Here is a 14,783-nt window from a genome sequence, read left to right on the forward strand (position 1 = left end):
GTCTCAGGCTCCAAATCCTAGTCTGAATTGCAGATTATTTTTTTAAGGATTAGGCAGGTACACCAGATCCACCTCCAAATCCTGGCCAGGGAGAGAAATGGAGTGTTTGGCCTGCCTATTCTTTCCAAGGCATGCCAGACCTACGGCTGCGTATACATGTTCAAAACGATGAATGAGTGCTGTACATACTTCACTGTTCTGCTCTATAGAGAGAGGAGGGGGAGAATGACGCTCTTTTTCTATTACAATTGTTCACAGATCCATGAACGACAAGCCCTATATACACACCAGATTGTCCTCCAATACCAGCCCCGAGACAATTGTTGGACAAGAATCATCTGAAGTGTACGTAGCCTAAATCCAAAATAAAGTGCCACACATCCCAAGCGCAATTACTCATATATAAAATAAGTATAATGTTATCATGTACCCTCTAACCCTCTTGTTTCACTATACCAATATGACATAAAAATGGTCAATGAAAACCAAAATTAATTACAAACCAAATTCAAAAACACTGAAAATGAAAGAAAAATACTATAATCACAAAATGATAATGCTTGTGTTTTATTACAACTCATAAGGTGGCCCTCACGTGTCCATGACAATGTCTGGTCATGTTTCTGCAAAGATGGCGGATGGTGCCTTGGGTGATATTCTCCCAAACCTGTATTAGGGCAACAGTGGGCACCTAGACAATCTGTGGCCCTTCTAGGTGAAGAAAGATGCGCTAATACATATGACCCTAGGGGATCCTAATTGGATTCAGGTGTAAGGACCAGGCAATGGCATCAGCTCATGTGCCATACAGGAACTGCTTGCACACTGACCACTGGAACTCAGGCCCACTGTATCAGCATGTGGTCAGGGAATTTCATCACGATACCAAACAGCAATTCAACCACCATTACTAGCAAGTAGAGGTCTGTGCAGCCCACCTAAGATGTGCCCCCCCCCCCCCCCCAAGCCACCACTAACTTATTACAACCCAAACCAAACTGGTCATGGATTTTGCTGCAGGCAGAATTTCTAGGATTGCTAGCTGTGAAATCTGAGTGAGCTGAAAGTATTGCCTCATACTACTGTACAGTACCAGAAAGGGCAAAACACAAAGACTGGTGAAAAATGTGTCAGGAAGAATAAGGAGCAAGAAATGGTCTGTGTTGAAACCATTTACCGTATAGAGATTGGCTTGCTATTACCCCTCCTGCTTGCTATTACTGATTATTGATATCCCAGAAGTGTATAAACCTCGACTTGGTGTTTTACTTATTTTCTTTTGAGCAGTATATACACTATACTATTATATGTACTTGAATATAAACCAACCCATATACAAACCGAGTTACTCACTTTAACATGAATAAAATGGAAAATACTATGACTTGAGTAAAAAATTAGGGGACAAAATGCAGCCATAGCTGAAACATTCAAAACAGGTATCAATAGAAATGTCAATAAAATAGGGGTAAGTAAAAAAATAAAGTCACAATGGCTCAACTTGTATATCTTTTTCCCTCTTTTTACAGGTCAGAGTATTTTGTACTTTTGACTTGGTTATTATATTAGATGACTTGCTCTTAAATGATCTTTTGTGCATTACTGTTGGCCACCAGTAGAAGGCAATGTTTCTTCGTGTAAGTCTGGTATAATCAGCTCTGATCTCTCAAACAGGAGACAGATGCAGTTCCTGGTATTTTGAAGCCAATAAAGATCTCAATTTATTTGGGGAAAACAATATATATGCCTTAGGCTAGGTACACACATGCAATAGTTATCGTTTGAAAACGAACGATCAACGTTAATTTCCTGATTATTTTGAACAATCATATTGTGCACAATTCTGTACATGCTGTAACGAAACGACCAATCAAATAAAATCCACCAATCATTCCAATGATGCAGGAAGTGACATGTACAATAGAAAGTGTATGACAGAACAATCCACCGTTACTGAACAACCGTACACACAATAGATTACGAATGATCGTCACCCAATCAGATCCACCGGGATTGTCGTTCGTTTCCAGCAAGATTCCTCGTTCGTTGGCGTCATTGACCAGTCGTTGTGAACTTTTGTTGTTAACAATTATCGATCGATCTGTCGTGGATCGTTTGTTTCCAACGACAATTATTGCACATGTGTACGCAGCCTTAGTGTTTGAAGTGTACTGAAATAATTGCAATTGAAGAGAAACTATTGGTAAGGTTTGTCATCTTCTGCAAGATGGAAAATTAAAATTCAGGCAAAAATTCAGGTAAATTGTACTGGGAAATATAACACTTTATTATTTTTATATGATTATCTAAAGACACGATGTGTAACTTTATTACAGTAACGGAGATAATGAAAACAGGAAAATTTAGGCTAAATTTTTTGTTTGCCACTGTGAATAAGGAGCAGGAAAACTAAAATGATCTGTGGAGGAGAAAAGGAGACCTGAAAACCCAGGAAATAACAATGCTGCTGAAGTTCAGGCACCAAATGTTATTGATAATCCTTAACTGGATTTCTGTGATTCATTGGAAGCCTATTATCCTAACACCACACCTGCCATTTACAAAGATCCAGCCAAGATAACAATAGGGAAGGTGTCATTGATGGGTTCCAGAAGGTGCAAGGCTGCCATGCTTATCCTTAAATCCCAGACCTGGAGCATTACCCTTCAAATACCCAATAATACCCAACATTCCCCTAATTCCCTTATGCTACATTTCAAATCCATATGTCGCGGCATGTAATGTGATTTTCAAGTAATGACAATAGGCTCAGCAGAATCTGCAAATCTGCGAATCTACAAACAGAAGGTTTTCCTTGAATTTGTCTTGTGCAAGCTCCCCATCAGATGTCCCCACTGGACAGGAATGAAAGGAAACCACTGAATGAAAGGGGAACTTTGGTGTTTATTATGAATTAAATGTGATATCATTGTAGGTGCATATAGGATGCATCTTTTTCTTCTTTCGTGCTATAATTCTTGCATACTTGGATCGAGCAGGGAAGAGTTGAAACTCCTGCCATTTTTTTATTTCTTCGCTGTCTCTATACCATCAGGGATTCCAGTATTCCAGTCTGGCTTAACACCCCCCTAGTTATTTATTGTTGGATCTGGCCTAACTGAATTGTCACGTTATCGCGAGTTTCCGCAGTATCATCAATATCATCATGTTCCCGCACAGTAACCCCGATTACTATGCCTAAAGAGCAGAAGCAACGCACAGCTACCAGTCTCCGGAAGGTGGACCTCGAACATCGTGTCTTCAACCCCGAATGGAATGATAAATTATTCTTCGTCCAAAGCAGGAACAAAGCCCTAAGTTTAGTGTTCCTATTCTTAGAAGTTCTTATTTAAGTACCTTGTTGCAAGAGATCTGCATTAATGATCTAATCTATTCGTACACACGTCAGATGATTCTCGGCCCATATTCGCCTCAGGGCTGGTATTGGACGAGAATCTGATGCGTGAACAGCGGACGTCTGACGTCATTCATGGATTTGTTCTGGCCGATCCACGGACAATCGTAATACAAGTGAAGGGGGAGAGAGCACAGCAGGGTACCGCTCTGTCATTCTCCCCCCTCCCCTCTCCATAGAGCAGAATGGCGTTGTATGTACATCACTTGTTCAGTCCTTTGTCACTGGAAAGGATAGTGAAAGGTCCTTAAACGACAATTATTGAATGTGTGTATATAGCCTTAGCACCCAAACATGGTTCTGACTACAGTGAATTTTGATGGCTTTACCATGTCATTACAAATTACCCATGTTTATTGTAACATAAAAAGTTCAGGTCAGTTACACTAATGCAGAGAGAAATGCAGAGCCTGGCCTCTCTGTTTACATATGCTTGTTACCTGGTTCTTATGCTGGTGCTTTGATTTTTTTTTTTCTTAACCTCCTTGCAGTTAAGCCCGACCTTCGCTCGGGCAAAAAAAAACTACAAGGATGGTTAAGCCCGAGATTTTGTACATCCCTACTTACCTGGTCCCCCTGTGCTCATCCAGCGTCGTCCTCCATCGGATTGGAAAACTTATTCTGCTTTTTTTTTGGGTCTGACTTCAAAATATTAAGGTCTAAGAACTAGCACATTCAGGAGGTCAGCAGGGGTAAACCCTATATATTGTATGACAGGGCCATAGCACTATAAAATACATGGTTGATATATGGGGCAATAAATTCTCAGAATGAACGATGGCATCAAAATACCAACAGAATAGTAAAATCTGATGGGTATAAAGATTTTTTTTAACGGTGGCCATATTCCAGCAAGAATAGTGCAGTGCAGGAGTGACCTCTCTAAATCTGATGAGACCTACAGCCAGATGCACTGATCAAAGGAAGGAAAATATGTCCAGCATCAGTGATCAGAGGGGTAAAAATTACTCCACACTAGTAATCAATTGAAGGAAAAAATGCCAAGTGTTATTGGTCATTGCAAGGAAAAATGCCCAGCATCTGTGATTAGCGTGAGGAACAAAATGCCCAATTTCAGTGGCTGGAAAAAAATGCCCAGCTGATGTGGTCAGTGGGAGGTGAGAATCAATGATCAGTTGGGGGAGGGAAATATTTTTTGTTGTTGAGTGATTAATGAAAAGTTTTACTGGGAACATTCAGGTTGGCATAGTTCTATTCTCTCAGCTGCCTGACTATCCCAACCAAAGACAATTCCAACATGGCAGCAGGGCGGGGGCGATGCTTCACAACATTTTATTTCTTGAGGTGCCCAGCGATCATATTATTGCATTGCATATTGCGATATTGGATTGCAGCTCTATTCTGTGTCCACTGGATGAGAGAAGATTTTTAACAAGTAATAATAAAAAAAGATAAATAAAAAATAAGAACAGAGATTTTATTTTTTTTTTATTCATTTTTACAGGTTTTTGTCTATATTTTTAGGCAGTTGTCAGGATATGCATGGGGTTGCCTAGGCACACTCACCTACCAGGGGGAATAATGCTGTTTTTGGGACAAATTCCAGACAAAACTCAGAATTATCTTTTAGATTGTAAGCTCTTTGGGCCAGGGTTCCTTCTTCCTTCTCTGTCAGTCTGTATCTGTCATTTGCAACCCCTATTTATTATACAGCACTGTGTAATATGTTGGCACTATATAAATCCTGTTTATGAATCACCTGGACAGTTAGCCCGCGCCTGGTTCGGGGTAAGAAAACATGCTACTATCGGTTACCCCGAACCAGGTGCGGGGTAGCTAAAAATATAAACACGCGTTACAATGCAATCTGATTGTCATACAACATTGTATGAAAATCGGATTACAACTGAAAAAAAATACCTTGTCCCCGCAATTCCTCCGGAGACGTCCGTCCTCTTCTGTCTTCACCCGGCGTGTGCAGTGACGATCTCCGGGATTTCCCGGTGACGTCGCTGCAAGCGTTGGTGCGGGTGGGAGGCGGGGCGGGAAATTCAAATACCTTTGTATTGAACGCAATAAAAAAAAGCTATATTGAGTCCAATACAAAGAAATCTTTATATAATATATATATAATTGTATTATTTATATATTATATAAGCTACTGTACAGTTACATTACATTATACACTATATTTTTTTTCAAGATTTTTTTTTATGTTTTATAAAATTTTAAAGTTTATTATTAAATGTATTAAATTTTGGACATATTTTGGTGAGTTATGCCTAAGAATTATAGCCTACAATCTAAATAAAATTTCCATGCAAAAAATGTTTTTTTTTTTTTCTTTTTGCATGGAAGTATGGAAAGAATTAGAACACCCGGCGTTCGCGTACGCGTCCCTTGGCGATTCCTGATGATGTCAGTGCATACGTCCATCGACGGGGGTTGTAGCGGGAAATTAAAATATTTTGTATTGGATTCAATAAAAAGTCCTGTATCCAATCCAATACAAAATAATACAAAATATATTTATGTGGTTTTATCTATAGGTATGTGACCACACTAGGGAGGTGTTTTAGAAAAATATATTACTATACAGTATACCGAATTATTGCATTTTCAGTATTTTTTATTTATTTATGCATTCTTGTTTAAGCTGATTTTTGTGTTTTTTATTTAATTTTATTATTAGTTAATATAAGTTAATTTTTTTTTACATGATTGTGTGTTTCAAACTTTTACTATTAATATTAATAATAATCATAGCTGATTACTAAACACTTTTAAAAAGTTTCCTATAAGAACAAAATGTTACTTATTTTTAGAGGTTCATTTTAACTAGCTGACTTCTTATTGCCGGTCAGCCAAAGCAGAAGGCATCATCTCAGAAATATTATTAAATATTATTTTTAGACAGAACTCAACCCTTCGCCCTCCCCCACAAGTTCCTATGACAGCATATTCTTCCTTGCCACTCTCAATATGGCCACTGCACTCGCCATCCATGTCTTACAGATCACATGAGCAGAGCTCCGTTTCCCCATTGGCTAGCATCAGTTCACAGTTTCTACATGGGCGTGGTTATCTCCCGGCCTGATAAAGGCAGATGGAGCCTGGAGAGCGGAGTGACAGCGGTCACCGCTCCTTCCCTCAGGACGGCGGGCAGGTAATGTAGGACGGACCGCTACCTGTCTACTGATGTGATGAGCTCTGTGCATTGCCTCATACAGCCTGGCACCGGGCTATGAGGAATATTTATTAGTGTTTGTCAAAGTTACTGAAAGTCAGAAAGTGTAAGTTCAGTGTTGTGATCAATAGATCATTGTGCAGGTGTAGGGGGAACCAGTCATTCGCTCCACCTCCCACCCAGAGTCTGTGTGAATGTTGTGTATTCATGCCAGTCATTTCCCTTTTCCTGAGTCCCTTCCTCCATGCTTGGCTTGTAATGTATAATGTAATGTCTGTATGGGGTGATACAAGATCACAATATATTAGTGTTGTGTATTGTATGGTGTGTAATGTAAGATCAGTGTGTGGAATAATATAATGTCAGCATGTTGTATATCATGAGATCAGTGTGGTGTATAATGTAATGTCTGTATGGGATGATACAAGATCACAATATATCCGTGTTGTGTATTGTATGGTGTGTAATGTTTGTATAGGATAATACAAGATCAGTGTGTGGAATAATAATATAATATCAGCTCAGTGTATATCATCGGGTCATTGTGGTGTAATACAATCTTAGTGTGTATGTTGTGATATTGGATCGCTGTGGTGTATATTGAAATATGAGTATGGTGTAATATAAGATCACTATGATGGCTATTGTAATATCTGTGCAGTGTATTGTTGTTGTTGTTGTTAGATCGGCACGCTTTGATGTAGTGTATAATAATGTTTGATGTGTTTTCTATTGTAAGACCTGTATAGTGTATATTGTAATATTGGTATGGTATGATGTATGGTCAGCATGGTATATATTGTATTATCGGCATAGTGTGTATTGCAGTATTTGTATGGTGTGATGTATTGTAAGGTTGGCATGGTATATATTATAATATCTGTATGGTATATTTTATAGTATCTGTATGGTGTATATATTACAATATCTGTATATTGTAGTATTTGTATGGTGTATGATATGATGTATTATAATGTTCATGTGGCAAAATGTTGTTAGATCAGTGTGGTATGGAGGATTGTATATTTTGTATGCTATATTGTAATATCAGCATTCTCTAGATTATGAGATCCATGTTATTCTTTTTTAGATTGACAGTTTTTTTTTTTTTTTTTTATTCTTTTCTTCCTTTTTATTCTTTTCTTTTTCCTCTCTACCCCTTTTCTATTCTCTCTCCTTTTTAATATTTTTATTATGTTCCTCATGACAAAGCACAGCGATGTACATTGATGTCATAAATAACCCAGTAAATCACCTATTTCCCTTTTTTCCCCCTCTCATATCTTGTTCTCCCATGTATCCATCTTCCTTTATCATAATTTTCCTACACACTCTGCTGTCACAATATTGTGCTGTTTCTGCACCACAATTCACATCGCAGGGAAATACTTCACAATCTGATGCTCTGCATATCTGGTTGGGTTTTATTGCAGTGCTGTGCATTTCTAATAAAATGTTATTCCCACAAAGCGAATATAAGATACACATACAACATTTTTTGTGAATCACATGAACTTTACTTTGTTTGTATTCTAATGTGATGGTGTGAATGATCTACAAACCTTGCAATATAAAGGGGGGGAAAATGACTTGCGTATTTGTTACCTGTACAGGTGTTATTTTTGATTTGTAGGTATGTATTATGCTCAGTGTATTCACTACTGGGATATAATCTTCTCCACTTCAGAGTTAACCCAGAATTTTTTAAAGCTGGGTCAGAAGAAATTGTAGGTGGGTGGCAGCCCCGGTATTGTGACCCAATTTATTGGGAATTACCCGGGTGGTTATTGATAAGTGCCGGGTGGTGCACCCTGCTAAAAGGGGCTGGAGAGAACACTGCACTGTATGCTTCAGCTGGAGTTCCACTTTAATATTAGGGTCCTCCTTGGATCCAGTGAGTGAATCTTCTGTTAGAATGAATAGAAAACATTTAAAGATGAGCCATCATATAATGCAGCACAATGTTTCTAGTTTTAATCTGAAATTGTGCAGTTTAGTAATTCATTTAAAATTAAACCTAAATGCCAGTTTTACTCTAAAGTTGTAGTCATGTGATGTTGATGTGACAATAATAAAAAATGTCATATCTGTCGACAATCTGGCTTTCATGGGGTGAAGGTCCATCACCCCGCCATGGGGTGATGGACTTCCTGCAGCCATACAGTAACCTCATCGGTCTGCAGCTCCCATTGATTTCTGCACCGTCTGTGATTCCTCTGTGGGCATGTACTGTATGTCTGCCATTACATTACCTTGGTTGCACATCTCTAGGATTATATAAAGACACAGCAAGATGACTGGTGATAGTTTTCCTTGAACAAGACATGATTACAAATGGTGACACCCTTTACTGTTAATGCATTAATATGTTAATGTGATTGTAAAGCCAGGGCTGAATGCTGAGCACACCCTGCAGTTTACCTTAGTTAAGGTTAAACTAAATATGGAATTTTCATTCTAATGTTTTACATTTATCTTTTATTTTTCTTTATTCAATAGGCATGGACAATGGAGTCAAAGGGGCCCACTTTAGAGAAGAAAGGACCATATCTGATGGGCAAAGGTCCAACAATCCAGGCCAAGCTGCGTAAGTAATGTTGGTTCTCACAAAGAGTTATTGGTGGGTTACATGTAATAGTCCTATTTTAGAACAGAGGGCTGTAATAATATTTTCAAATTAAATATAATAAACCCATTAACCAAACTATTGAATGGACAAATGATCCACTGAGAAGAGGCCCCTACTTGTCCCGTGTTTGTTTGATTCCAGGCCTTGGCAATGCAAACATCCCCCTAGCTGAAATGTATTCTCTAATAAAAGGTTCATACATTATCAATCCTTTGTTAAACATTTTGATTGGTATAATGTGCCATTGTATACTGAAGTTTCTGAAGGCTGGAAACTAAAAAGTTGTACAGGTAGAAACAGATGCTGGTACTGCTGAAAATGGCACAACGTGGGATTGATGGATGATCTGTGTATTGGGATCATCATGGAATACAAAGTGTGGTTTCTTCTTTGGATTTTACACGTCAGATGTTATTTTTTGTTTTTTTCTCCGAGCTGATTAGTTGTGTTCATCTTCTGAAATTCTCACATTTGTACAGCGGTCGTCTGTCATTCCTCAATCCACTGTGATGGATTAATGAATGACCATTGTGTACTTATATGGAGGAGAACTGCTGCTCACTCGCCCTCCTCCCTTCTCCAGAGTACAGTGTTCAGAGGATTGTTTCCAGTAATAGTGATCTCCTGTGTGTACATAGCCTACCCCCCGCATGACTTCCAATCAGGTTGGGTGGTGTAGACAAATTATTCTGCATATTCTTTTCCATTTTTTTTATGGAGCGGCAGAGGTTAGCTCTCTGGCCTTTGCAGAACTGGGTCCCAGGTTGGAATCTCGACCAGGATACTATCTGCATGGAGTTTACAGGTTCTCCCTGTGTTTGTGTGGGTTTCCTCCAACATTCCAAAAACATGCAGTTAGGTTAATTGACCCCCCCCCCCCCCCCCAAAAAAAAAAATAGACCCTAGACTGTAATAAATATAACTATGGCAGGGAAAATTAGATTGTGAGCCAAACCACTGATATAAATATATATGTTCATTGAGTCTGTATCACATGACAATATAGACAATGCAAAATCTGAAATATTTGTGTATATTGTATGGATTCTGCTTTATTATTTTATACAGCTGCCATATGGGCCCAGCCCACACTCTGTCAGACAGGTTACTGAACTGGATTTTCTGGCATTGCATTCTGCAACCTTTGACAGTTTCTTGTTTGTAGAGACGGGGGTGAGAGGCAGGCTTCAGAGACCAACCCCAACAATAAAATGAATATTACAGTCTATACAAGTACTTGCCATCAATTCTGCATGAAGATAATTAGAACTTCTCCTTTTTTTTTTTTTTTTACTTTGTAGAACGGCAAAGAGAACTGGCACGGGCAGCACTTAGAAAAAAAGGAATGCTGGGAGGAACAGGGAAAGTCAAGGCTGCACCTAAAAGGTAGATGGGCTTGGTGAACAATCAAGGAGAAAAAAAAAACTGCACCATTTATCTAAAATGAGATATTTGTTTTTATTTATTATAGCAGGTCAGTAAGGTTTAACAAGGGATATGCAGCCCTGAGCCAGGCATCTGATGAAACGCTGGTTTCTCTGGATTCAGACAGGTTTGCCATTTATCTTTTTGCTATATTTCCAGCCATTGTATAATAGAATTCTTTGCTTGAATACTTTTTTTTCCTCTGCATTTATTCTTAGTATTATTAAACAGATTTACATAGCACCAACATATTACACAGCGCTGTACATTAAATAGGGGTTGCAAATTACAGATAGATGCAGACAGGAGGAGGTGAGGACCCTGCCCAGAGGAGCTTACAATCTAAGAGGTGGGGGAAGTATCACACCATAGGAGATATGTAGTGGTGGGAAGTAGTGAGGGTTTTAGGAGACAGAAGAAGAAGGGTAGGCAACTTTGAAAAAATAGGTTTTGAATGCTAAAAATTAATGACCAGAAAGTCGGAGCAAGCTAAATAGGACGAGGAAGACCATTCCAGAGAGTCGGGGCTGCTCTAGAAAAGTCTTGGATCTAAGTGTGTGATGAGATTATGAGTGAGGAAGTCATTAGTAAGTCATTGGAGGAGTAAAGAGAGCGGCTAGGGGAGTATTTTTCTATGAGGTCAGAAGGGTAAGTGGGACAAGAACTGTGTAGGGATTTGAAGCCAATGAAGAGATCTACAAAGAGATGCAGCAGAAGAGGAGCGGAGGGAAGGATGGATGAGTCTGGCTGCAGCATTCATATTAGTTTGTAGAGGAGAGAGTCGGGTTAGTAGAATACCAGAGAGGGGGAGGTTACAGTAGTCCAGACGAGAGAATAGGAGAACGTCTACAAGGAGTTTGGTGGTCTCTGGGGACAGGTAGGGGTGGGTGTTGGAGATGTTGTGCAGGTGAAAGTGACAGGACCTGGAACAAATCTCTACTCTGTTGTAAACCCGTCTGATTTTTTATTTTTTATTTTTTTTTTTAATTTCCTGTTTTCTTCAATTGTAGTGATGCTGAACTGGAATCTAGATGTTCCTCCGGATACTCTTCAGCAGAGGTAAGCACTGGCTATTATTTTATTTTTGTAAGCCTTACAATTTATAATAACATATACTGTCACATTAACTCTTCGTTTGTTTTTATAGCAGGTCTCACAAGATCTTAACAGACAGCTTCTCCAGGACGGTTATCATTTGGATGAAATTCCAGATGATGAGGATCTGGATTTAATACCCCCCAAGCCTGATCGTGTTTTGTCATGTCCGTGTTGTGCCGGGGAGTCTTGGTCCTGCTGTATTCAGTGAACTGACATGTCTAAGTGTGCACTAAACCTGGTGACCACCTATCGCCACCTCCACATTATCAGACTTGTAGGAGGTTACTGGCCAGCCAGCGCACAGCTGGGCTTGGAGGTTACACATGTGCAATGTGTTTGCTGTGCTCCTCAACTATTCTAAGAGCCTTTCCAAAGAGGATGTATGTGTTACACCCACCCAAGAACACAGACTGGGATCTATGAATTGATTATGGCTAAAGTTAGACTCATTTTATTCTTTTTTTTTTTTTTATTATACAATCTTGGCTTTGTTTACTTTTTAGAAGCACTTGATCCGCATGGCTAAAGTTGGATTTTCTTCAGTTTGTCTTTATTGTTACATGAAGGAGGATATGTTAACAGGCCTGTATTTCCTAAAAGGAAAGGATGGATTTCACTTGCCTATGGGTCACATGACTTATCATTTTGTGTACTTTTTACATTTCTTTCTCTGTTTGGACATTTGGTTACCATTATGTTACATGGGTTGCATAGCTCCAGGCTACAGCTGATAACAGAATGTTTCCTGTAACCTTGTTACTTTGCTAATCAGGTTTTTGTGGAGGTTGAGTGGCATTTACTGGTCAGTGTGATAATACTGACAAAACACAAGGAAAACTGTTGGATATTTGTAAACTTTTCTTTTTTTTCTCCCCCCCCCCCCCCCCTCATTTGTTCATTGGGAAATGTTACTTCACACTAATAAGTGCTTAAAATGCTTGTCATGATTGTTGGAAGACTTGTTTGTGAACGGGTGTAGTAACAAGCTATGGAGTGAAAAGAATTCTTTATGACTAAGCCAAGCCTAAGCTTACTGATTCACTAATGAATGGCAAACTAATTTGTCATTATACAAGCTGATGTACTTTGTGTATTGCATAGCACAATATTCTATCCACTAGTCACTACAAGAGAAAAGCCAACTTTCTCCATGTAGCCTATACCTACAAAGGTTTAGTGACCTGACTGCAGGTCCTACAGACAATCACTTAAATAAGTATTTAAATATTGCAACTAACACGAAATCCTTTACAACTTTGCTATATTTGAATACAAACAATTCTGCAGACTGCAGTGGTTTACAGACTATGCAGTCTATTTAATATGTTTCAGGATTTGTAAGTAAATTATAGATTGTAGAGGGTGAAAGAAAAACCTCACCAGCGTGGTGCTGCTTCTAGTCTAGTGAGTATAGTGGAGGAGACATAGAAAGGTATATTTGATAATTGTGGTTTAAACCCTGACTATAAAGTGTGGCAGGAGTGAATAAATCTCATGAGTAGCAGAATAATGGTTGCTGTACAAGAACATTTGAGCTGTGTTTACCAAGCCTTAATATATTTGTCTTTCATTCAGGTTGACTTTCACACAGTAATGGAGCAGAGTATGATATCGTATGCCTATAGACTGCAGCCCTTCCATGAGCTTAAAAAAAAGGAGCAAATATAAGCATTTTAGCTGTGAATTTAGTTCGGTTTCTGTTCTCTGCAAACGTCAACGATTTACTTTTAACAAGTGTTACATATAGATTAATTTGCCAGGAATTGCCTAAAAGACAAATTGTTATTTTGGTATATTTAAAATAATTCAGTGCTTCATAGCTGCCTTGCACGGAGGGTTAACATGACATATAGACAACCTGTTTAAAATGTCAGTTTAAAGTACAGTTTTACGAGTTACTTCTTAAACTATCAGCAATTCTGCTGCTGACTGAAGCACATTAGGTGCCACTGCAGAGGGATTTGTTGGACTGCTGGAGATGGACTGCTGCTTCCAATGTTTAGTAACAAAGGTATTTACTTTGTTCTAACTGTTTAATCGCCACAGTTGCTTCGGAGTAAATCTGTCTTTTTAAGGAAAGCAACAAGAATGCTTTCCTACAAGTTAAAACTGAGACCTGCAAATGATGAAGCTTTATGATTGCTTGCCCCACTGTTTTTCTCTCATCTTTGCTCTCGAGCTTAGCCCCTTCCCATTGCAGTTTCTGCTTGAATGTCTGTGTTGAATGCCTAGTATGGCACTATGGTTCTTTTTATCCCCCTGTATCACTACTGGGAAAGTAATGACCGCACACAGATGGCCCAATAGGCATCCAACACTACAGGTGTCGAACATGATTCCTCAGGTGTCTGTGGCCCCAGAACAGCGCAAAGATTGGATCATTTAAAATGTCTTTTCATTTTAAATGTCCAAATTTTTTTTTTTTTTTTTTTTTTGCAGCTTTGTGTTACATTTTGACATTGATGCCACAACTTCTATCACTTGTTTGGTGTGGCAAGTGTAATACTGTCACCAACACCTTCTAAACCCTAATTATTCTCCCTGAAGCAGGAGGTACACTACAGTCCGATTCTCTCCTGTAACATAAACATTAGGAATTTCGGTTACTATGTATGACCACCTAAAATTGTATATGATATTGTCTGCACAGATTAACTCTTCTTCTGTGAGGGGTAATGGTCATGTTGAGAGTGTTAGTAAAATGTTATTCCCTGCTGTTCTGTGACATAAAAATAATATATAAGATTATTTCAATGAAGTATTTGAAATGCTTATTTAGTGGATATACTATTTTATAAATAAAGTTGGCTATATTGGAAATGTTTAAAGAAAAACCTGGGTTACCTATTTCTAAGAATGTGTTTATTTTTTATAGTACATTGTAAGTATGAAAGAGAATTTGGGATGTGGGCAAAACAAAAGTGGACCTGAAGATAGGTTTGCACCCCCTATACTGCTCACATTTATGTGGACAACGGATATTTTACCTGTGACCTGGAATGCTTGTCTACATAATTATCAATGTCGACCATGACCACATTTACCAATATCTTTCTGTGTAAAGCAAC

General features: G+C 38.7%; 1 protein-coding gene across 3 annotated transcripts; it reads left to right on the plus strand.

The window, feature by feature from the left end:
• The first annotated feature begins 6,449 nt into the window (after positions 1-6,449).
• Positions 6,450-14,549, plus strand: FAM219B (family with sequence similarity 219 member B). Of its 3 annotated transcripts, none has more exons than XM_072402181.1 (6): positions 6,450-6,542; positions 9,063-9,150; positions 10,494-10,578; positions 10,664-10,744; positions 11,628-11,676; positions 11,765-14,549. In XM_072402181.1, the coding sequence occupies exons 1-6, from the start codon at positions 6,483-6,485 to the stop codon at positions 11,921-11,923; spliced, it is 522 nt and encodes a 173-aa protein (XP_072258282.1). In that variant the 5' UTR covers positions 6,450-6,482; the 3' UTR covers positions 11,924-14,549. The 3 variants fall into 3 exon arrangements, with proteins under 3 accessions (XP_072258282.1, XP_072258284.1, XP_072258285.1); XM_072402183.1 differs by having other exon boundaries at positions 10,667-10,744; XM_072402184.1 differs by lacking the exon at positions 6,450-6,542 and adding an exon at positions 6,547-6,669.
• Positions 14,550-14,783: the final 234 nt, after the last annotated feature.

Source organism: Pyxicephalus adspersus, chromosome 2 (genome assembly GCF_032062135.1).
Source record: "Pyxicephalus adspersus chromosome 2, UCB_Pads_2.0, whole genome shotgun sequence".
Taxonomy (NCBI): Eukaryota; Metazoa; Chordata; class Amphibia; order Anura; family Pyxicephalidae; genus Pyxicephalus; species Pyxicephalus adspersus.